This window comes from Pipistrellus hanaki (genome assembly GCF_964339955.1).
Source record: "Pipistrellus hanaki genome assembly, chromosome: 19".
In the NCBI taxonomy this organism is placed as follows: Eukaryota; Metazoa; Chordata; class Mammalia; order Chiroptera; family Vespertilionidae; genus Pipistrellus; species Pipistrellus hanaki.
In genome coordinates, this window is record NC_140521.1 from 8,167,555 (window position 1) to 8,189,330 (window position 21,776).

The 21,776-nt window shown below is 48.3% G+C and overlaps 2 protein-coding genes across 2 annotated transcripts; both read right to left on the reverse strand.

The window, feature by feature from the left end:
- Positions 1-21: 21 nt before the first annotated feature.
- Positions 22-1,138, reverse strand: LOC311613641 (uncharacterized protein). The gene is made up of 2 exons (XM_084867762.1): positions 1,097-1,138; positions 22-299 (listed from the first exon to the last, which is right to left on the reverse strand). The coding sequence occupies exon 2, from the start codon at positions 273-275 to the stop codon at positions 141-143; it is 135 nt and encodes a 44-aa protein (XP_084723888.1). The 5' UTR covers positions 276-299; positions 1,097-1,138; the 3' UTR covers positions 22-140.
- On the reverse strand, positions 744-21,048 carry VPS33A (VPS33A core subunit of CORVET and HOPS complexes). The gene is made up of 13 exons (XM_084867756.1): positions 20,855-21,048; positions 18,584-18,649; positions 18,008-18,135; positions 16,927-17,113; positions 12,946-13,062; positions 11,436-11,610; positions 10,547-10,740; positions 9,357-9,483; positions 8,473-8,540; positions 7,439-7,576; positions 6,742-6,879; positions 5,513-5,681; positions 744-4,895 (listed from the first exon to the last, which is right to left on the reverse strand). Exons 1-13 carry the CDS (start codon positions 20,954-20,956, stop codon positions 4,714-4,716), a joined length of 1,791 nt encoding a protein of 596 aa, XP_084723882.1. The 5' UTR covers positions 20,957-21,048; the 3' UTR covers positions 744-4,713.
- Between the last annotated feature and the right edge of the window lie 728 nt (positions 21,049-21,776).

Genomic DNA, 21,776 nt, shown 5'->3' on the forward strand with positions numbered 1-21,776 from the left:
GCGCTTCCGCGCGGCGCGGGCCCCTGGCCTAAGGGCGCGGGCCGGGCGGGGCGGAGCGGGCCGTGGTGACCGGTAGCTGGAGCCCGGCCCGGGAGGGAGGAGGCCGGGAGGGGCGGGGCGGGCGCCGCGCGGAGGCGCTGTCACTTCAGCACCAGGAAGTAGGTGGTCCAGCCGGCCAGCAGCAGCGCGCCCAGGAGTACCGTGTAGCTGAGCAGCACGAAGGCCAGCAGCTCCCGCAGCAGCTGCAGCACGTGGATGGTGGACGAGGCCGGCATCGCCCCGCGCGGGTGGCCGAAGACCTGCGGGGCACGGGCAGCCGGGACAGCCTGAGCACGCGGAGCGACGGTTCCGCCCGCGGCCAGCCTCCATCGGACACAAGGCGGCTGCTGAGCCCGGCTCTGCTCTAGGCACCTCGGACGCGGGTGGCTGGGGGAGGTCCCACTCTCCGAAGAGAAAAGGCCTCCCACAGGCTAAGGAAGCCCAAAGCGCTGATTGTGGCCCTCACCACCATCGGATGCCGCTCTTTTAAACCAAAAGTCACCCCTGGTTCTTGGGCTCCCTGGCTGGATCTGGGCTTGGACGGCAGGCAGAGCAGCCTGGCTGCTCCCAGCTCCGGCTGCTGCATTCGTCTCCCTCCCCAGCCGCTCCTCCATCCACCTCCTGCATTTTTAATATTGCGAGTGCTGCTAATGGGCTGATGGAGTCAAGCTTTTTTCCCCCCCACTGCTCTGCTGCAGCTCAAGCCGTCTGCTGCTCCGGCGGGAAAGAGAAGAGACCACCTGGAGTGGAAAAGGCCTCCCTGCAGCCCCTCTGCCATCCCCTGGCCCCAGCGCTGGTCAGTAGCAGATCTGAGGGTCTTTGCTTTGTGGTCCGGCATGCTAGCCCTCTGGCCGGCCAGGATTGCAGGAGTGCCAGGAGGTGGCTCTCAGTTTGATTCTGGGCTTATCTCCTTCCCCATCTGCTCCAGCCCCGCTGCTCTTCCACCCCAGATGGAATCACATGGTGACCATCACCCACCAGCTCTCTACCCCCACCGCTGCCCTGCCAGGAACTCCCCTCAGCGCCCCACTCGCTTCCCGCTCCTCATTTCACTCACTCAGCCAAGTTTTCAGGACTCCGCCTAGGCAGCTCAGAGCTTCCTCTCGACCCGGTGTCCGATGGTAGCCTGTGTGCACTCCGGCGATCCCGGCAGAGCTGCGGGATTCTCAGGCAGCAGCTGCACTCACCAACTAGGTGTGGTCTAGAGACCAATCACAGTCTCCATGTGGTCCCTGAGCTCCCAGGGAGCTGCGCACATGCGTGATCCCAGGCCAGGCGGGGATGGTAACCCTGCCCACCCTCTCTGCCCGTCACCACCCTGCCCACAGCTCCCAGGTGCCTGCAAAGCTCCTGACTTAGATGGGCCAAGCCAGCGGCACACCAGGGAGTACTGTATGCCCCTTCTTGTCTGCTTTTCTGAACACTCCAACCCCTTTTCTAACTCTCACATGGAGAGCGATCCCATCCTATTCTCAGCGTCAAAGAACCACCGTACAGACGACATTCACTGAGACAGCCAACTAAGCAAAAGCGTCTTAAAGAAACCTACCCCTGTGAGCATGCCTATGTGAGAGAACCGGGCACTGAGAGCCAAGAGCTGAGTGCTTGGCTCCAAGTCACAGAGCTGAGCAGGTTAGAGACTCATCGTACAGTCACCTTCCCAAGGTGCCCACTTCCAATTCCAAGTCCTCCAACCGAGAGGCTCCAAGAGCCAGTTCCGAATGCAGCAAATGCAGAGCGGCCCATTCTCCTGGTGTTCAGAGTGAAAGAAAATAAACTTCTTGCTGCTGGTGGTTATTTTGCTTTTTGTACTAGTTTGTAGTTACCGTTTCTTTGACCTTAAAAAAAAAAAAAAAGCAGGCAGTGCACACTCCAACCCTTTTGTCAACATCATCAGCCAGAAGCAAATGGCTCTTTAATTTGATCAGGATCTCTTATTATCAAATCATTGCCCTGGCTGCAGCTCAGCTAAAAACCAGAGCAGACTATTACCAAGTGCTCAGGAAGTCAGCAAGCAGTAATTGCTCCCCGAGAGAACTGGCCATCTGAAGGGCTCGGGGCCCTGTGTAGTCTCAGGGGAGAAAGTATAACTAATCATACCTTCATCCCACACCAAAGTGACAGAGAAGAGAGGCCGTTGAACACCTGATTCCGGTCCTCGACAGCTCACACCCTTCCGATGATGTCTTGAGGCAGCTCTATGTTCTAGCCTCTAGTCACCACCCAATTCTGGGTGTTTTATAGCAACAGAGTATGGAGAGCAGCTACAGTGTTTGGACTGGTTCAAGCCTCGGACTAATGAGAGGGCACAGTCCTCTCGTGGCAAAGCCACATGCAAGTCCCAGCTTGGAGGGCAGAGCTGCCCAGTACAATGAATTATAGCTGCGGTCCCACATGGCTGAGTAATGTGGGCTTGATAGAGCGGAGGTGCATGTAATTGAGATTAGAACATTGTTAACAACTGGACCACACCCTTACTTCACCTCGTGGAATCTGGCTATAAAGTAAAGACACGGCTTGCAGGCTGTCTCTCCATCAGAGAAGCAGCATCCCACCGAGACCCAGCTTTCATTCTCTTGTCTGTCTTTTCTAAATCCTTCACCGCCCCGCCTCAGGTTCACCCTTGGCCGTGCCGGCTCGGCACACGGGTGAACTGAAACTAAGAAACACGACGTGGCTTGAAGTTCGTATGCATTCATTTAGAAATACGGGAATCTGAGGAGTTTTACATTACTGTTGTTTTCTTCAACTGTCTGACAAACAGGCATCCTCTGTTTTCCGTACATGCCATCATCAAACCCCATGGCAATGTAATACATCAGGCCTGGGTCTAACCCACGGTCTGTTCATGATTCATGGTCTGAGATGCCACGTTTCTGCACCTGCCATCTCTAGCACAACCCTGCAGACAGTTCACTCTGCTATTTCTTCTTGAATTCAGCTCTGCTGACTACAAACACTTCCTCCTGGTGACAGGCAGGTCTTGAACATGCGACCGAGAACAACAGACAAACAGGCACATCATGATCAATTGTAATTCATTTCCAGGGCGGGCAGAGCTAGAATGGACCGGGACTCACATGGGATCTTCCCTTCCCAGTTCTCTCCAAGAATTCAATATGCTGTTTTTAATCCACCTCCCACCCCCCTTTTAAACATTTTTATTGATTTCAGAGGAGAGGGAGAGGGAGGTAGAAACATCGATGAGAATCATCAATTAATTGGCTGCCTCCTGCACTCCCCGCACTGGGGATTGAGCCCGTAACCCAGGCATCTGTCCCAACCAGGAATTGAACTGTGACCTCTGGTTCATAGGTCGATGCTCAACCACTGAACCACACCAGACAGACTAATCCTTTTAACCATTACACTCTTGCTCCACAGTTAACTACAATACAAATACTTATTTCTCTGTTGGCAAAAACTCAGAAGTGTATAGTTAGACCCAGAACAGTGCCTATGCAGACTTCTTTGTCTATGCAGACTCCTGGTGTAGCAGAATTATCTGCCCACGGAGACAAAGTTCCAGACGTGATGTAAACAATCTTCCCGCTCCAGGACTGAGTGTACCATTCACATACCCTTTTCTCAGTAAGGCCACACTCCTCTGAGACAAAGACTGCTGTAAGTATTAAATGAACTGACACAAAAGCATATAATATATAATTATCCACCCCTTTCTATTTGCATACAAATGAAGCAATTGATGTTTTTAAGTCTTCTGCGGAATGCATTTGTAGGAGCTGACCTAACTATGCTCTGAGCGGGCAAGTTGAGAGCTCCGAGTGAATGCAGACACATGAGACACAACCGAGTATCTGTTCACGGGACAAAGACCGCAGCCACGGAGACTCGACTGGACTCGGATCCCAGGAGGCAAAAACGCTGAGGGACAAAGGTGCGTTTCACTGTGAGGCAGTCCGGGCTGCTGGGGCTCGAAGGTATAAACTAATCTCCCTGGGATAACCAGGACCTGAGAAAGGATTTCTAACCCGGGAATCCATTTCTTAATGAAATTAAGACCATTTCCACAGACTGAATGCCAATTAAATTAAACCCAGGACAAGCAAATCTTTTAATTTGTTGTTGTTAATCCTCACCCGAGGATAGTTTTTTCCATTGATTTTCAGAGTGGGAGGGAGGAAGGGAAGGAGAGAGGAAGAGAGAGAGGAAAAGAGAAGAAGAAAGACATATTGGTTGTTTATCACATGAGCCCCAACCGAGGCTGGAGATCGAACCTGCAACCCGGGTATGTGCCCTTGACCGGGAATTGCACCCTCAATCCTTTGGTGCACAGACCGACACTCTAACCACTGAACAACACTTTCCTCTTTTATTGCCATTTTTACCTGCTTGGTCCCATCTGTGCGGCTGTGCAGATTATCCATCCCCACCTCCTTAATACACTCCTTCCACAGGCCTCTGATGGAGATACTGAGCTGAGACCACAAAAATCTGGGATGTCTTTATCTGGGTTGTCTTCTTTCTTCAGAAAGTGAGGAACACAAAAGAGCAGCGGGAGGGAGAAAACAGCATCATTCACGAGGCTGACCCCAAAGCCAGTTTTGTATTCCTGGGTTTGTTACGCCTCCGTGGGGCTGGACTTCCTTCCAGCAGCTTCCTCAAAGGGGCAGTTCGTTCTGCAGTTTGCTTGTTCCATCGGCTCTGCGCGCCCTACACAAGCTTTTCCATCAGAGACTCCATCCACGTGGCCCCGTTCATTAGTTTCGTGGTGGCAATGACATATTCTGTGCCTCCATCTTCCAACTGGGAGAGAAAGCGGAGGGCGGCGACTTCGGCAAAGGTAACGCCCCCGAGGAAAAATATCAGGGTGACTCGGTTTTCCCCCGGCTGGCCTAAAATTGAAACGTTTCAGAATTAAGTTATATGTTACTGGAGCTTCTCTTCCCGCCTCTTAAAAACTGCATATTGCCCAGCTGGTGTGGCTCAATGGTTAAGCATCGGACCATGCGCCAAGAGGCTGCTGGTTCAAGTCCCAGTCAAAGCACATGCCCTGATTGGTTGTGGGCTCAATCCGAAGTAGGGGGCGTGCAGGAGGCAGCCATTCAATGCTGAGGTCTCTCTCTCACTAGTCTTTCCATCTCTCCCTCTCCCTTCCTCCCTCTCTAAAAAACAATAAAAACATTTAAAAAACAAAACTGCATCATTCATAAGAGAAAAAAAATGTCAAATGTGTCTTGGTCTGACAGTTCATTTGAAACTCAGACACACAATTTTGCTCTCAAATGTTTTTTCTAACTACTGAGATCCTCAACTCCGGAGCTGAAAGCTGCTACCCCCGAGGGAACAATGGGTTCCCCTGCTTACAGTATACATTAGCAACTAACAAAAGAGGTATATTGGACTCTGACTCCCAAGGACTTTACAAATGTGTTCTACAAAGCAACTGCATAATACATGAAAACCACACTAAGGGCACAGAACGATCTGTGGATCCGGGCCGCGGACTCACGTTTCTTTTGCAGCCCCGTGGGCAATGGCTGCCTCTCTTCGAAGTGGGGCCCCGGGAGGATGCGCAGGACCTCCTCAATGCTCCGCCAGCCGGGCCGGGAGAGCAGCTGGGCCAGCCGCACGCTGAGAGGGGCGTAGCCACTGTACACGTAGGATATGTCCGTGGGATTCTGTGGCAAAAGTAAAGGGGGAAAAGCCTGTGGGTATAGAGACTCAGAGCCACCTAACGGGCCTTTCGGATAACCCCAAATTATTTGATTTGTCTTTGAAGGCAAAGCCACAAATCACCCTCCACATCTTCGCAGCCGGAAGCTGACTTCTGACTCACAGTTTGAAAAGCCATGCAGAGCATCTCTAGGGACCGGAGATGAAAATTGTTACTTCGTTTGGCAAGAAACTTTTTGGAGGGCAACCTGGCACTCTAGCTGGGTAACCATGTGCATAACCTTTGAACCCAGAAATTCTACTTTTAGGCGTTTATCCTTTTATGACGACGTGTCACCGCACACACTGGGTTCCTCCCAGATCCTCTCTGCCCGCCTTGGCTCTGAGCCTGAGGCAGACTGCAGGCTCTGCACCACCGCTCGCCCAGTCCCCCGTTTGGGCTGGGCCCATGGGAGGCACCCGATAAGCACGTAGAGTGGGCAGCAGTGAGATCAGGGTTTTTCCACGCTGGCTTCCTCTGTGACAGGGGTCTTCAAACTACGGCCCGCGGGCCACATGCGGCCCGCAGAGGAGTCTGATCCGGCCCGCCAGGTTTTTTGGGCAGTGAGCGCAGCCGAGGTGTTACAGTAGGGATTAGTAGTTCATATAGTCCGGCCCTCCAGCTCTCTGAGGGACCGTGATCTGGCCCCCACTTTAAAAAGTTTGAGGACCCCTGCTCTGTGACTCAGCTGGCGGCTGGCTGTGGCCCTCCACCAGAGGCCCGTCACCCCTCGTCTTGTCAGACGGCCCCTCCAGCCAGCTCTGTCCACGACTGGCACAGGTCTCCAGAACGGCTCGCTCTCCTGGCCCTCAGGCCTCGCCTGGTAAGCGCTGCCCACTGCACTGCCTCTCACTGCCCCGCCCCATCTTTATGGCACTCTCCTCTACCCAGTGTGAGAGCGCCCGTTTCCTGCTGGGATTCTGACAGCTGTCACACACAAATGCATTCCTTTTTCACATTAGAACATGCTATCACATGGGCTGTTACCCGGTCGCTGACTAAGCTGGCGTGAGAAGGTGCCTTACTTGTTCGTTGACGTCATCCATCCAGAGGCGCAGGGTTTTCCGGATGGTCGGGTAATTGTTCCTGCCCCCGATCTGCGGTTTCAGCAGGCCAGCCTTCTCCAGGTTGTGTAAGGTCAGAATGTGCTCGTAGCCATACGTCTGCAAGACAAGTCATTCGGCCTGGAGGTCAGATCAGGAAAGGGCTTTTGGGACTTTCACAAAAGAGCACCACTGAGAAGTCTTGTTCTGCTCTCCGGGGCACGCCACTGAGGTCCAGGCCATGACGGACCATGGCCCGGGGAAAGGACTGCCCAAAACGGCCGGTCCCTCACAATTAGTCCGGCTCGTTTGTTTCGGAGGGATTTAATGTATTCAGAGTCAAAATGTATGGGCCCAACTGAAATGAGCAGATTTTGGAAGTCTTTGTTTTTGCATGTTTTTTAAATTGTTTCTCCCTTGGCAAACTAGTAATTTAAAAATATACTGACCTAGCCTGGCTCACCTGACTCAGTGTATGAACCAAGAGGTCACGGTTTGATTCCCAGTCAGGGCACACGCCTGGGTTGCGAGCTTTATCCCCACTGTGAGGAGTGCATGAGGCAACCGATAAATGATTCTCTCATCACTGATGTTTCTCTCTCTCTCCCTTCCTCTCTGAAATCAATAAGAATATATTAAACACACACACGCACGCACGCACGCACACATGCACACTGACCTGGAGAATTTCTCTTTTGTAATAATCCAGAACCTTTTGTTTGAGTCCACTATTGCACACCGACTGGAGGCAAACAAGTCTTAACACCTTGATCAGCGAATGCTTCTGGGCAATACAGTCCTCAATGTAACCATTGACCTGGAACAAAGTACAGACAGACCTCTACCATCACCTGGTGTGGGGACCTCAGACCTTGATACATACTATTATTTTTAAAAATCAAACAAAGGCCGAAACTGGTTTGGCTCAATGGATAGAGTGTCGGCTTGGGGACTGAAGGGTCCCAGGTTCGATTCCGATCAAGGGCATGTACCTTGGTTGCAGGCACATCCCTAGTAGGGGGTGTGCAAGAGGCAGCTGATCGATGACTCTCTCTCATTGATGTTTCTAACTCTGTATCTCTCTCCTTTCCTCTCTGTACAAAATCAATAATATATATATATATTTTTAAAAATCAAACAAAGGAGATTTGTGGGAGAATGTCCCCCTCCACTTCCCATCCCCTAAGCCCCCTCCAGCCCCTGGCACCCCCCCAAGTCTCCCCCCTCCCCCTCCCCCCGTCACCAGGAGCAGGAGGCCGGTGAGGACATGTTCAACAGTCCAGATGCCCGTCAATGTCCTGAGAGGGATGGGTGGCCTAGTCTATCCCAGTGAAGTAGCAATTTATCAGCAACATGAATGTTTTTAGAAGGTGGAAGTTTTCATAAAATGAACCATTTTAATTTACTAATAGAGGTGACTATGTAAGGAAATATATGGCCAATTCTCTCTGAAAGCAAGTATCTCAATTTGCCCAGTACAGCCCCTGAAGCTCCGAATTCGGGGCTGGATCTCACCTTCCCTGCATCACAGGAAGTGCTCTCCACAGAGCAGCGTTAAATACCTGTTACTGATAAAAGCTGTATTTTCATTCTGCATTTGCTCTTAAAAATACTTAAGCGAGACATTGGAGTCAAAGCCATTGCTTTTCTAGCTATGGCCTTATGTTTGATACAGTATTTACTATTTGTTAGACAGTTTAATTGTTCACGAACCTTATCAGTGTCTATTCCAGACATAAACTCCTGCTCCACTGTCAACTTATCAAAGAAGTCTTCAGAAGCTAAAAAGTAATTAGGAGATTTGCAACTTAGAAATCAAAAAAATGTCCATTTATCTGAGTGATGTTTTTTTTATGAATAGAGCATGATTAAGAAGCAAGACATGCAAAAGCAGGCAGGCCACAGGCTGAAACAGCCTCCTGGCGAAAACCTTCTAAAGGCATGGAAACCCTATGACCCTGTATTCCTAAGTCCCATCTAGACAGAGCGGCCCCGAGCCCCTTTGCTATCCTCAAAACTCGAAAATGCTGCCTCAGTTTCAGTGAAAGCTAGTTTCCCCGGAATATTGCATCATCAGACTCAACCCAGGGCCACCTGATTTCTACCCAACACTGTGCTACAGCTAAGACTCAAAGTGTACTTCACAGTACAGGGCACTGACCAGTCTCCTGGCAGCTTTTACAGCCTGGGTTTTAAAGAATAAGCTTGTCTTTGGTTTAATATACACCCTCTGAACTCTTTCAAAACACTCACTGTATGCTATATGCCAATTCTGTGGAAAGTTTTCAAGGGAAAAACAGAAACAGAAACATCCCATTGTTCTAATCAAGTAACCCTTAACAACAGGCAAAAATTAACTGCCTTGTATTATGGTGGCAAACTTATGGAAAACTTTTGCTCCCTCTTATTGGTATCCCCAAAAGTTTACCCCATGATATTATTTTAATAATCAGAAGAAATGTGCTCTCCACGAATGGCACGCTTTTAACTGTGAACATGCGCTTAATTAACACAGAGTCACAGAGGAGCCATGGCCACGGGGCAGACACGGGCAGGTCGGCGAGGCAGCCCGGCGAACCGCAGCCCTGGGTACTCACTAGTGACGTCTTTGATGAGCTCGGCGATGGAGGTGTGGTTCGCCAGCGAGCCGCGGGCGGCCTGCATGTGGGGCAGCTGCGAGACGAACTGCTTGATCTCCCCCACCGTCTTGGCGTTGTGCCTCTCCTGGAGGGGCAGAACCGCGAGAAAAGAAGAGACTCGCCGTAGAGAGCTGTGCTTTGTTTTGCTTAGTTTAGTTTAACGTGGCAAAAAGAAAGGGGTGAAAATGAATCAGGCCAAACCCAGCTCCAACATCGCATGGAAAACCAGAAAGGGTCCGTTCTCGGTGCCTGTTCACTGCGCTGGTGCTTCTGTCCCGAGCAAATGTCTGTGGTTGTCTCTGCCCAGCTGCCAGCTCATGCTGGGAACAGTATTTTGTGGGATCTGAGTGTATGTGCGGGGACAGTGTTGGGCAAACCACAGGCATTTTGCAGTAAAACACTAAAGGAAAGCACTATGTTAAGAGGGGGAACATAAACAAGCAAGTTCCTTCTATAACAGGAAGGAAAGAGCCAGCCTTCTTACTGAGCCTTAATTTTGAATAATGTCCTTGAACTAAGTGAACCTCGCTTAGTGATGAGAAAATATTGGTTTTTTTTAACCAATTTTGACTGAGTAGTCATTTAAACCAAAAGTAACTTCAGAAACATGACAATCGAATAAATGGATGTAATTCCTAAGAAAGATGAAATCTGGAAATACATACTCAGTGGAAAGTTAGCTTTCAAAAGCTCCCCAAATTCATGTCTCTAACGCCCACGTACTCCGTGTACATCACACTGATTCCCAAGGTTCAAAACCAACCAAACCCAGAGTGCCACAGGGACCGGGCAGGAGCCGCGGGAAGCTGATAATGAAGCTGCCAATTTCAAAGCTCCCGCTGCTGGGGGGTTCGCTCTCATTATCACCCATGAGTCTCTGGGGGCCTTTGCCACCAGCGTGTTGGCCAAGCTTGGGAGTTTTCACCCCAAATTGCAAGTTCTATTACAGAGGATCTTTTATTTATAGTACAGCTGGCTTCCTCTTAAGTGGGGTAGGAAATAATGACAAAGGAGGGAAAACAAGTGTTTATGGCAAAAACCTGTAAACTGTAAACACTGCCTGCCCCTCCCAGAAAGGGGGAAGTCACCAGAATACCTTCCTCCGGGGGAGAAGTTGAAAGGGCGTCTGGCCTGGGACACCAGCTCACCTCGAACGCAGCCGAGATCACCTTGGCTTTCTTGCTGAGCACGGAGCCCACGGCGTTGAAGTTCTTGTCGCGGATCTCGGCGTACAGCTCCTCCGCCGAGTTCAGCTGCAGCTTCTTGGCTTCCGTGGGAAGGTCCTTACTGCCGTCGCCCTGCTTCTTGGGCGCGAATTTCTCTGGAGGCAACTTCACGTAACCTGGCAGCAGGGATGGGAACAAGCCTGTGCACCTCCTGGGAAAACCAGGCGCAGAGCAGAATCGTCCCAAAAGGGACTGAAAATGGTGCACAGCACCGAGGCTCTGACTTTTCCATGATCAAAGTAGACTCGGATCGTAAGGAAATCAGTCAGCATTATTAAAGATTCTATCCAGCTTTAAATGCTGATAGAAACAGACAGCGGGTGGGCCAAAAACAAACACGTTGGTGACCTCTGACCTGAGATTCTGTCAAGCCTAAACTCTTGCAGGCCGTCCGTCCATCTTCCCTCGTGTCCCCAACCGCCCGTATGAGCCTTCCCCCCAGAGTGACGTTCCCCACTACGTTCTCTGTGTTAGCAAGCTGGTCGCCTGTCACTGCCCGCTTTGATGCTGCTGCCTGCCCCTCCCAGCACCACCCTGGACACTCTCCCCTTTCCAAACCCACCCAGGCCCCCTCTCCCAGCTTCCCACACGCTGCAGTGCCGCCTGGATTAACCCCAGGCCTCTGCGCACCGGGCACAAGCACGTTCGCTTGGACCCTGTTTACCTCTAGTGTCTAAAAGTCAAAAGCAGTATTTTTGTATTTTCAATTATTCTCTGAGTTATATGCAAAGAAAGCACCTTCAAAAAAAAAAAAATGACTGTTATCTTGGCCAAACGTTCTATTAGTAAAAATAGATGGCACTTTACTTACTGTTCTGAATGCCGTAAATTTCGTCGATGAGTCCTTCATACGTCAGCTGAGTGGCCAGGGGTGTTAATAAGTCCACATTTCGATCAAGCAGTAAGAGATTATCAAAAACAGGAAATACGGAATTCTGGCTTCCTGTGAACTCTCTCTTCATCCTGATCATCATGTTGGCCACTTGCTGGAAATAAAATATTGGATCAGGTGGGACCCTCCTGGGAATGAGCCGATTTTAAAATTTGGCTAAAAACAGAAAGACAATCAGAAAAGTAAAAAAAAGAGAAACACTGTGGAATGTGAGATAGATAAGAAATTAGAAGCTATAGACAGCGCTTGCTGCTGGCCACCCATCCCAACACTCACTCTGTGGCCAATGGCGACCGGTATTTCTCAATGGGGCACAAAATCAGGGACGGTCTATCTGTGTTATACCTGGCGGCTGTGTTCTATAAAGTCATGTGAATAGGAATCAGCGAGTACTGAGCCACAGCTCCTGGCGGAAACGGGGGGTGAGGTTCCTGCGGGCTCTGGTCACATGTCCATAACTGGTCAACACGTAACCTTTAATATGCTGCTGTTTAAAGTCTCTTTAAGATATACTGTTGAGCCCAACCAGCATGTCTCAGTGGCTAAGCATCTACTATGAACCAAGAGGTCATGGTTCAATTCCCAGCCAGGGCATATGCCAGGGTTGTGGGCTCGATCCCCAGTGTGGGGCCTGCAGGAGGCAGCTGATTAATGATTCTCTCTCATCATGGATGTTTCTCTCTCTCCCTCTCCCTTCCTCTCTAAAATCAATTAAAAAAACACATTAAAAAAAAAGATATATTGTTGATTCACTGACTGTGAGCCCATCAGCCCAGCGGCACCCACACCTGAATGAAGCCAGCCTCACGTGTTTTCTCAGGAGGCCTGTCACAGCCTTTCTGAGCTCAGGGACACGAGACACCCTTTCACTCCGCGAGAGGACCGTTTTAACAGCAAACCACCAATAAGAAGCACAAAGATGCAAAAGACGTGGCATTAAGCAGTGTGTGGGCCCATTTAGGGGCAGAAAGGACACTTTACAGCAGGAGCTGAAACAAGAGGGCAGAGCAGCACTCTGTTCAACCTCAGCTGCCAACATGCGCGCTGGACAGCTCAAATGGTTTGCTGTTTCGGGCATGTCCTCAAACCACTGAATATCACTTTGGGGGTTATGAGTAAGTTTTAGCAAGCAGGCGAGTCCCCAAATAAAAAGGATTAGGCAGGGGTCTTCAAACTACGGCCCGCGGGCCACATGCGGCCCGCAGAGGAGTCTGATCCGGCCCGCCAGGTTTTTTGGGCAGTGAGTGCAGCCGAGGTGTTACAGTAGGAATTAGTAGTTCATATAGTCCGGCCTTCCAGCTCTCTGAGGGACCGTGATCTGGCCCCCACTTTAAAAAGTTTGAAGACCCCTGGATTAGCGGGATTCGTTTATAAATGGCTTCCCGCTCCCTTCCCTCTCCTTCCCCACCAGAAACACGGCGTTTCTCACCCGGGCGCACTCTCCTTTCCCGAAGATCTGCGGGATGGTCCCGTACAGAGCCTGCAGTGTCATCAGCCCCTTGGCTGCGTGGTAGAGGCAGGTCTGGTCGCTCTCCAGGTAGCACTCCTGCGGGGAGAAATGGAAGGTCACTGTCAGGCCACGGTTGGGTACCCACCGTCTGGCACCGGGATTCCACTTTGCCGGGGAAGCAGGAGATGGGACCCAAGTCCCTTTTACAAAGCTGCTGTTTGGCACTCCAGGCCACAGGGCCAACAGCTCAGCTCTCGGGGTACAGCTGTGGAAGCAATTCTCCGGGGGCAGAACCTTCTGGAAGGAAAGGGCTCACCAGGCATGCCAACTCTTAGTTTATCAGCTCTTGAATAACTTACTGATTAATAAAGGCTTACACGGGTTCTCCCATTCGCCATGGGGAATATAAGCTTTGGTAGGATATTCTGGAGGGCCACATGCTAATACTCAAATGTGCACATTCTCTGAACCCCAGAGGACCACACAACAGAATACTTTGCAGTTTTTACAAACACGAGGCAGGTTTCACATGTACCGACAACAAATGACGGCCGTGAACATCGTGAGAGAGGAAAAGGAATGGTCGAACCATCTTTAAAGCATGATATAATTCTCAGAAAACACATTTTACTTTATAAAACATACGAAGTGCATTGTGTAGAATATACTAAAATATACTTATTTTTAATATTTGCTTGCTGAGAAGTGAGAAAGGGAAGTGATGAGTCCTGACCCTGGAAGGAAGCGCCCAGGCTTTGGACTCGGGGTGCCTTGACCTGATCCCCGCTGTCACTGTCCAGCTGGTCCCCAACCAACTAGACAACCTCTCTGGGCCTCGATGTATTCTTGGTAGAATGGAGCGCATTCCACATAGCACAAGGACTAAATGAGAAAAATGCTTCTAAAGACAGCTTTATATTTAGCAGCTGAAATGTGCTTAGTTAATGCTGGGACCGGTTTGGCTCAATGGATAGAGCGTCGGCTTGGGGACTGAAGGGTCCCGGGTTCAATTCCGGTCAAGGGCATGTGCCTTGGTTGCGGGCATATTCCCAGTGGGGGGTGTGCAAGAGGCAGCTGATCGATGACTCTCTCTCATCGATGTTTCTAACTCTCTATCCCTCTCCCTTCCTCTCTGTACAAAATCAATAAAATATATTTTTAAAATGTGCTTAGTTAAGGTTAACTTTTATTATAAATTTGGATTTTTTACAACCATCATTTAATGGTTCGCTGCACTGCCACCAAGGTACCCCTAGTCTCCAAAGCCAGGAGGGCGGGGACAGGGATGACGAGGGGTTAAGGAAGAGACAGTGAAAGGTTCTTCCAAATCTCGTGCATCTCACCATTTCACTGAACATGACAGGCCAAAGTCAAGAATGTGTACAGCCCTAGCCGGTTTGGCTCAATAGAGCACCAGCCTGCAGACTGAAGGGTCCTGGGTTCGATTCCAACCAAGGGCACATGCCCGGGTTGTGGGCTGGTCCCTGGTGGGGGAGGGGAGGGCGTTCAGGAGACAGCTGGTCAATGATTCTCTCTCATCATCGACATTTCTATTTCTCTCTCCCTTCCTCTCTGAAATCAACAAAAATATATATTAAAAAAAAAAAGAATGTGAGAAGATAAGACTTTTTGTAAAAATTATTAAAAAGTCCCAAGTGGAGCAGAGCTAAGGTGAAATTCAAGAAAAAAACATCAGGGCCGAAACCGGTTTGGCTCAGCGGTAGACCGTCGGTCTGCGGACTGAAAGGTCCCGGGTTCGATTCCGATCAAGGGCATGTACGTTGGTCGCGCGCACATCCCCGGTGAGGGGGTGTGCAGGCGGCGGCTGGTCGATGTTTCTCTCTCATCGATGTTTCTGGCTCTCTATCTCTCTCCCTTCCTCTCTGTAAAAAATCAATAAAATATATTTTAAAAATAATAATAATAAAAATAATTCTATGTTTTAAAAAAAGATATGAGTTAACAACAGGTATAGAACTTTTTGCTCTAATATTACTGGCAGTGGGGAGATTGTTTGTATTGACATCCCAACTCTATTCTGCATGTGCGAAATTCCCCGTGGCATTTCAATCCAGGAGCATGTTTTGGGAGAGCTAAATGCTAACACCCATTAACATTTAAATGCACATTTTTTGACCTTGCAAAGCTATTTTTTAAGTTAGTTTTTACACAGTAGATATTACGTACACTAATTTTTACATATACAAACAACTTAAGATCACACTAGACTGAGCAGTGTTACTGAGCATTAAACTGGGCAGAACTGGAATCCCCACATTTTGTACAATAGAATGATGGAGATGATCATCACATCCTGCAAGCATGGAAAGCTCTAGAGTGCCTCCTTATGCTGAGAAATGCTCGCAGTTTAACAGTTACATAAATAGGCCAGCCAGTGTGGCCCAGTGGTTAAGCATTAACTCATGAACCAAGAGATCACCAGTTTGATTCCCCATCAGGGAACATGCCTGGCTTGTGGGCTCAATCCCCAATAGGGGGCATCCAGGAGGTAGCTGATGTATAAAGTTTCTCTCTCATCGATGTTTCTATCTCTCTATTCCCCTCCCTTCCTCTCTCTCTAAGAATCAATAAAAGCATATATATATATTTTTTTTTAAATATATTTTATTAATTTTTTACAGAGAGGAAGAGAGAGAGTTATAAACATCGATGAGAGAGAATTGATCAGCTGCCTCTTGCACACCCTCTACTGGGGATGTGCTTGCAACCAAGGTACATGCCCTTGATCGGAATCGAACCTGGGACCTTTCAGTCCGAAGGCCGATGCTCTATCCACTGAGCCAAACCGGTTTTGGCTAAAAGCATATTTTTAAAAATCACATAAATAAGTAAAATGCAACTCCATCAGGAATCAGGGTTGAATTTAATATTAGGTAGAACTCTTGCTTGTTTTCTAAACTGAATCTTTAAGTGAACACACAAAGCCCAGGGCTCACCGTTCTCAGCAGTAAATAATTCTGCCCTGCTTTGCAAATCCCGGATTACATAAACAGGAGCTCACGCCTCTGGACAAGTTTTGTCATGCCAGGACACGTTTCCTAGCTGCTGCCAATTCACATTAATTACACATGTGAATTCATTATGATGGTACCGTTATAGATACGTGACAAAGCAAACACAGCAAAATGTTAATTCCAGAATCTAGGTGATGGGTATGTTTGAAATTTGGGGGGGGGGGAAGAGTCCAGTTCGAGCATCATCAGATGCACTGTAAGGTTGCGGTTTCGATTTGCGGTCAGGGCATGTACCCAGGTTGTGGGTTCAATCCCAGGTCAGGGTGTGTACAGGAAGCAATCCATTGATGTCTCTCTCTCACATCGATGTTTCTTTCTCTCTCTTTTCTTCCTCTCTCTAAAATAAAAACATTTTTTAAAAATGTAACTACTTTATCATTGGAAATGTCTACCTAGTAAAAAGTTATTATAATTAAAGTTAAAAGCCAAGCCACAGACTGGGAGAAGATACTAGCAGCTTTTATAACCCACAATGATAAGTACCCAAAATACATAAAGAATTCTTCAAAAGAAAAAAATGGGTAAAGAAAAACGAACATGCAATTTGCTAAAAAGAAAAATCTTTTTTTTTTTTTTATATATTTTATTGATTTTTTACAGAAAGGAAGAGAGAAGGATAGAAAGCTAGAAACATCAATCAGCTGCCTCTTGCACGCCCCCTGCTGGGGATGTGCCCGCAACCAAGATACATGCCCTTGACCGGAATTGAACCCGGGACCTTTCAGTCCGCAGGCCGATGCTCTATCCACTGAGCCAAACTGGTCTCGGCTAAAAAGAAAAATCTTAAACATTAATATCCCTATGGAAAAGCTCAGGTTCCAGTAACAAGGAAATGCAAGTTAAAACAATAGCCTGGACACTGTCATACTTATAAGTTTGGCAAGAGTTTAAGTCTGACACTTAAGAAAGAAAATACCAGACTTACTTTGAAGGCTCCCTCTGATTCCATGGATAAGAGATCCCCGTCAAAGGGAATGAGATCCAAGCTATACTCCTCCCTGTGAATGAAGGAGCCCAACACACCCAGGTCCTTCAGCCGCTGTTCACACAGTAAGCTACGACGTGGCACAAACAAAATGTGGAAATCTCTTGCTGGGCCACGTCTGTCTTCACTGCAAGAGAAGTAACGTCTGTTAGTTTATGAGCTCTTTAAGGTCACAAACCATTTTATTTATATTATTCTCCGAGTCTGGTCCTACGCCTGGTACACAGCAGGCACTAAATAAATGTTGGCCTGATAAATATACCAATATTTGACTTTCAGACCCATATTGTTACAGTTGCTCTCTTTTTTTTTTCCCCTCCCCGAAAGAAAAGCAACATTGATTTATTGCCACAACTTTGTAATGCATTTGCTAGCATCCTCTTAAACTAATTATAGGGCACTAAAGCTTTCAGGTTTATTGAAACAGGATATTTGTGTCTTCCTGAAAACAAATGGCTCTTTAAACCAAACCAATGCAGATACGGAGTCTTACATTAAAAGGAAAGATCATTCTTGACTCCCCTCTGCACTCTCCTTCACAGTGAACTTCCCAAAATAGCCCATTTGCTTTTAAGGTTTTAGGGGCCACACCAATCAATTGTACAGAGTGCAGACTGGGCTGGGACAACTTCCTCTATATAGCGAGGCTGTATTAAATTTTAATCAGCTCTTTCTTATTCTGCTTATGAGATTCAAGTACACTATATTCAGTATACTGAAAAACAACCGTTAGAGGTTTTTCTTTTTTCTTTTTAATTAGAGACCCTTATACTAACACAGGCCCACATATTTAGCTGTCCTATAAAAGGATGGGGTTATGCGATGACACCCCACCCCCAAAACTGTTTGGACAACTTTACAAGTGCCCCATCCCCCTTATCCTTTCATGCCTGCCCCAGTTTTCAAAAGACCACCCTCCAATGCACTGGCAAGAGAGTGGGGTTGCAAGGAGGAGCTCATTACAGTAAGACCACCTGGAGGACCCACCTCTTTTGAATCAAACACAAGCTATGAGAAATACCTGAGCACATTTTCAGCAATTATATCCATCAATTCTAGCCTGGGTCTGACAAAAAAAATAATATTCTTGACATCAGCTGCCGGCAAACGACTTCCTTTAAGGGTGAACATTTTTTCCACTTCATGTTCCTAGGGAAACATACACAAAAGGTTAACAAAAAAAAAACACCTGTCTTTACCTGTCATATCCAGACTCAGACATCCTATCCTCCTAGCCAAATGCTCTTAGTTCTTAATTACCCAAATTTAGATTCCCCAAAGCCAGATGTATAAAGCACCAAGTTTCAGGGCGAAGTCACTGTTGTTGTATCTGAATTCGAACGACTCTCGCATGATTGCCTATCAAAGACACCAGGTAATGGTCATATAATGCAATGTTAGTAATTTCCCCAGAATTAGAATCAGTGTAGCATCACAGGCCAAAGGATCAAAATGTTAGCCAAGAATTTAGTATCCGTGTTTACAAAGACCAAACAGCTTTATAGGCCAGTTGTTCGGGAGAAAATGTAAAATACCATTATTACTGTGAAAAGGCATAATTATTAATCCCTCAACAAAACCAGAACAGCTCATTTACCTTCAGTAGTGAATACTGTGCAATCAGGCCAAATGGTCCTGTGAGGTATTCATCCCAAACTATTGCCTACAAGAGGGGAGAAACATTCTCTTATTATGGTTACTATCAGGAATGTCAACAGTATCAACAGAAAATAGCAGTCATACTTGGTAGGACTCTCGGCTTCAAACTTTTTTTTTTTTAAATATATTTTATTGATTTTGTACAGAGAAGAAGAGAGAGAGATACAGAGCTAGAAACATCGATGAGAGAGAGTCATCGATCAGCTGCCTCTTGCACACCCCCTACTGGGAATATGCCCGCAACCAAGGTACATGCCCCTGACCGGAATCGAACCCGGGACCCCTCAGTCCCCAAGCCGACGCTCTATCTATTGATCGGCTTCAAACTTTGAATTAAAAAAATTTTTTTAAAGTATTTTTATTGATTTGAGAGAGGAAGGGAGATGAAGAGACAGAAACATCAATGAAGACAATCATTGATGGGCTGCCTCCTGCACACCCCCCACTGGGGATCTAGCCCACAACCCAGTCATATGCCCTTGACTGGGATCAAACCCACCCGGGACCAAATGCGGGAACCTTCCATCCACAGGCCAATGCTCTATCCACTGAACCAAACCGGGTAGGGCTCTGAATTAAAAATTTTATTAGACTCTGACCACATTCATAACCTGCAGGCCTAAAGAAAAACAGCAAGGGCAAGGGATGGTAGTGGTGGTCACAGGAAAATTAAGGCTTCATCACTACCCTCAACAGAAAGGAACTGTAGTGTGTTGTGTACCTGTGTCATGGTAGTACATAAAACCATATGAAAACTGCCAATGGCAATAGTATTTTACATATAAATATCATAATCCAATTACATAAAAATTAAAACCTCTGGCCCTAACCGGCTTGGCTCAGTGGATAGAGCGTCGGCCTGCAGACTGAAAGGCCCCAGGTTCGATCCCAGTCAAGGGCATGTACCTTGGTTCCAGGCACATCCCCAGTAGGAGGTGTGCAGGAGGGAGCTGATCAATGTTTCTCTTTCGTCAATAATTCAAACTCTATCCCTCTCCCTTCCTCTCTGTAAAAAAGCAATAGAATACATTAAAAAAAAAAATTAAAACCTCTGATGTAGGTATTACAAATCTTATTTTGACAGAAGACGCCAGTTTAAAAGGCTCAGAAAATTTAAGTAACATGTTCAAGGCCACATAGTGACCTTGCACCCTATATAATAAAGAGCTAATATGGTAATTAGACCGGATGGTGGAGCGACCTTCTCCAACGAGGGGTTAGGGGCCAGGCCACCCGAGGGTCGTCAAGCCCCTTGTAGGAATAATAAAAAGGAATCAGAACTTGGAACTTGACCCCACAGGTCATTGCTCTGGGCCCCTGGGGCATTTCTACTGCTAACCTCCAGGATCATTTCTTTTCCTTTTAACTGACACTCTTATTGAGATAACGTAGGTAACTTTCGGTTGTAAGAAGTTCTCCAGAGGTTTCCCTTCTATACTTGACCCAGGTTCCCAATGGTAACATGTTGCAAAAACTATAATTCAATATTACATCCAGGGTATTGACAGTGATCCAATCTGTGAGCTTCTTCAGATTTGAGCATCATTTCTGGAGCTTGAACTGGGGATGTAGGGCTTAGCCTGTTTTCTCCTCTCAGTGGCTGCTCGCACCCACTCCTTGGCTTTCTCTTCTTTCTAAGACGGATTCCTGAGTTTCCGCAGTTCTCCTTTTCTGGTCAGTTTCACTGCCAGCTATTTAGGGGGAGGGACGAGCTGATAGATTCTAGGGGGAGAGGTCCTAGTATCACTTAAAAGTCCGTGATCTACAGTTTCGGATTCCATTGCGAACTGGGTGCTAGCAGGAAACGCCTAACAGGAAGGTCCAGGGAAAACCTCAGTTAACAACTTCTCTCCTCCGCACGAGCAGCAGGTGACACGGTGTCGGTGCTTCAGAGACTTTCCAAATTGGGATTTGCTTCGACACACCTATGATCCTTGTGATGCAAGGCGTCATCACCCCACCCGCCCCGGCGTCTGCAGAGCGCCGGGCATAAGCTGGTCCACAGGCACTGAGACAACACGGTGGCTGCCTCTGCTACCACACAACACCGCGACGCCACGAGGAGTACGGGCCGTCCGCCCTGGGCCCACCGCCTGCTCGCCTCCGGGGAGCTCCAGCTACCTCAGCGGATGGGAGCCCGGGCGGCGGACCGGATGAGAGCCAGGCCGGACGGGGCTGCAGGGCGCCGTGGCCACCGCCCGCCCCTCACCTTGCTTCCCGCGCACTTGTCCAGGAATTCGCGCAGCTCCCGACGCACCGCCTCGCGCAGCACGTTCAGGTTCACTCGCCCATAGGACAGGTGAGCCGCCATCTTGCCCCACCACCCCCCTTTCTCGCCTCATCCAAACGCGCCCCCTCAGCCTCTCCAGAGGTCCCATAGGCGGAGTCACGTGGCGACGTGTCCACGTGACCACGCTAGCGTTTGCACGCAAACCCGGAAACCCGAACTGGCCTGGCCGGCGCCTGCGGCTCCTCCAGGCCCTAGCGCCGCCGGCTTCTTCCTCCGACGCCGTCTCCGTGCTGAAGCCGCCCGGCGCTGACAGTTGAGTTTTAAAGGCGGAGACTGGATCCTGTTCGTTCCGTTGAAGTTTTAGAAATCGCCACTTTCATCTTAGCAGCGAGCGTACTCGCTGTAAAATGGTAATTGAAAGCTAAACGTGAATGAGAATATTTTCAATTAGAGCGATTAAAAGGTCCTTCTCTTTGCTCTTTTGGTTTGTGGGCTAAAATTTAGGAAAATGGCCGGGGTGCGAAGGAACCTGAGGGACTTGTCTGTTTGGCTCTTCTTAGACTTTTCTTAGGAAATTCTATCCGATGTGGAATCCAGGTCCCAGCACTTGCTTCATCAGTAAAATTCGCATATTACCTTATCAGTTGTGGAAATCACGGGAGCACCTCATTCATACAAAAGCCTATCAGGCCCTGGCCAGTGTGCCCAGTGGTTCACCTCAGCCCTGCGCACCCAAGGATCAGCTGTTCAATGTCTGGTCAAGGGCACATGCCCAGGTAGCAGGTTCAGTCATCGTTGGGGTGCATATGGGATGTATGGGATCAATGTTTCTTCCTCAGATGTTTTTCTCTCAAATCAACAAAAACATTTAAAAAAAGAATATACCAAATTCTTAAAGCTG

Excerpts from the sequence above, each read along its gene's own strand:
- LOC311613641 (XM_084867762.1), bottom strand. The coding sequence starts at position 275 with ATGCCGGCCTCGTCCACCATCCACGTGCTGCAGCTGCTGCGGGAGCTG.
- VPS33A (XM_084867756.1), bottom strand. The coding sequence starts at position 20,956 with ATGGCGGCTCACCTGTCCTATGGGCGAGTGAACCTGAACGTGCTGCGC. Across the intron at positions 17,114-18,007 it reads ATTGCTGAAAATGTGCTCAG|TGAAGACAGACGTGGCCCAG; the intron begins GTATTTCTCATA and ends CTTCTCTTGCAG. Across the intron at positions 13,063-16,926 it reads AATCAGAGGGAGCCTTCAAA|GAGTGCTACCTGGAGAGCGA; the intron begins GTAAGTCTGGTA and ends TTCTCCCCGCAG.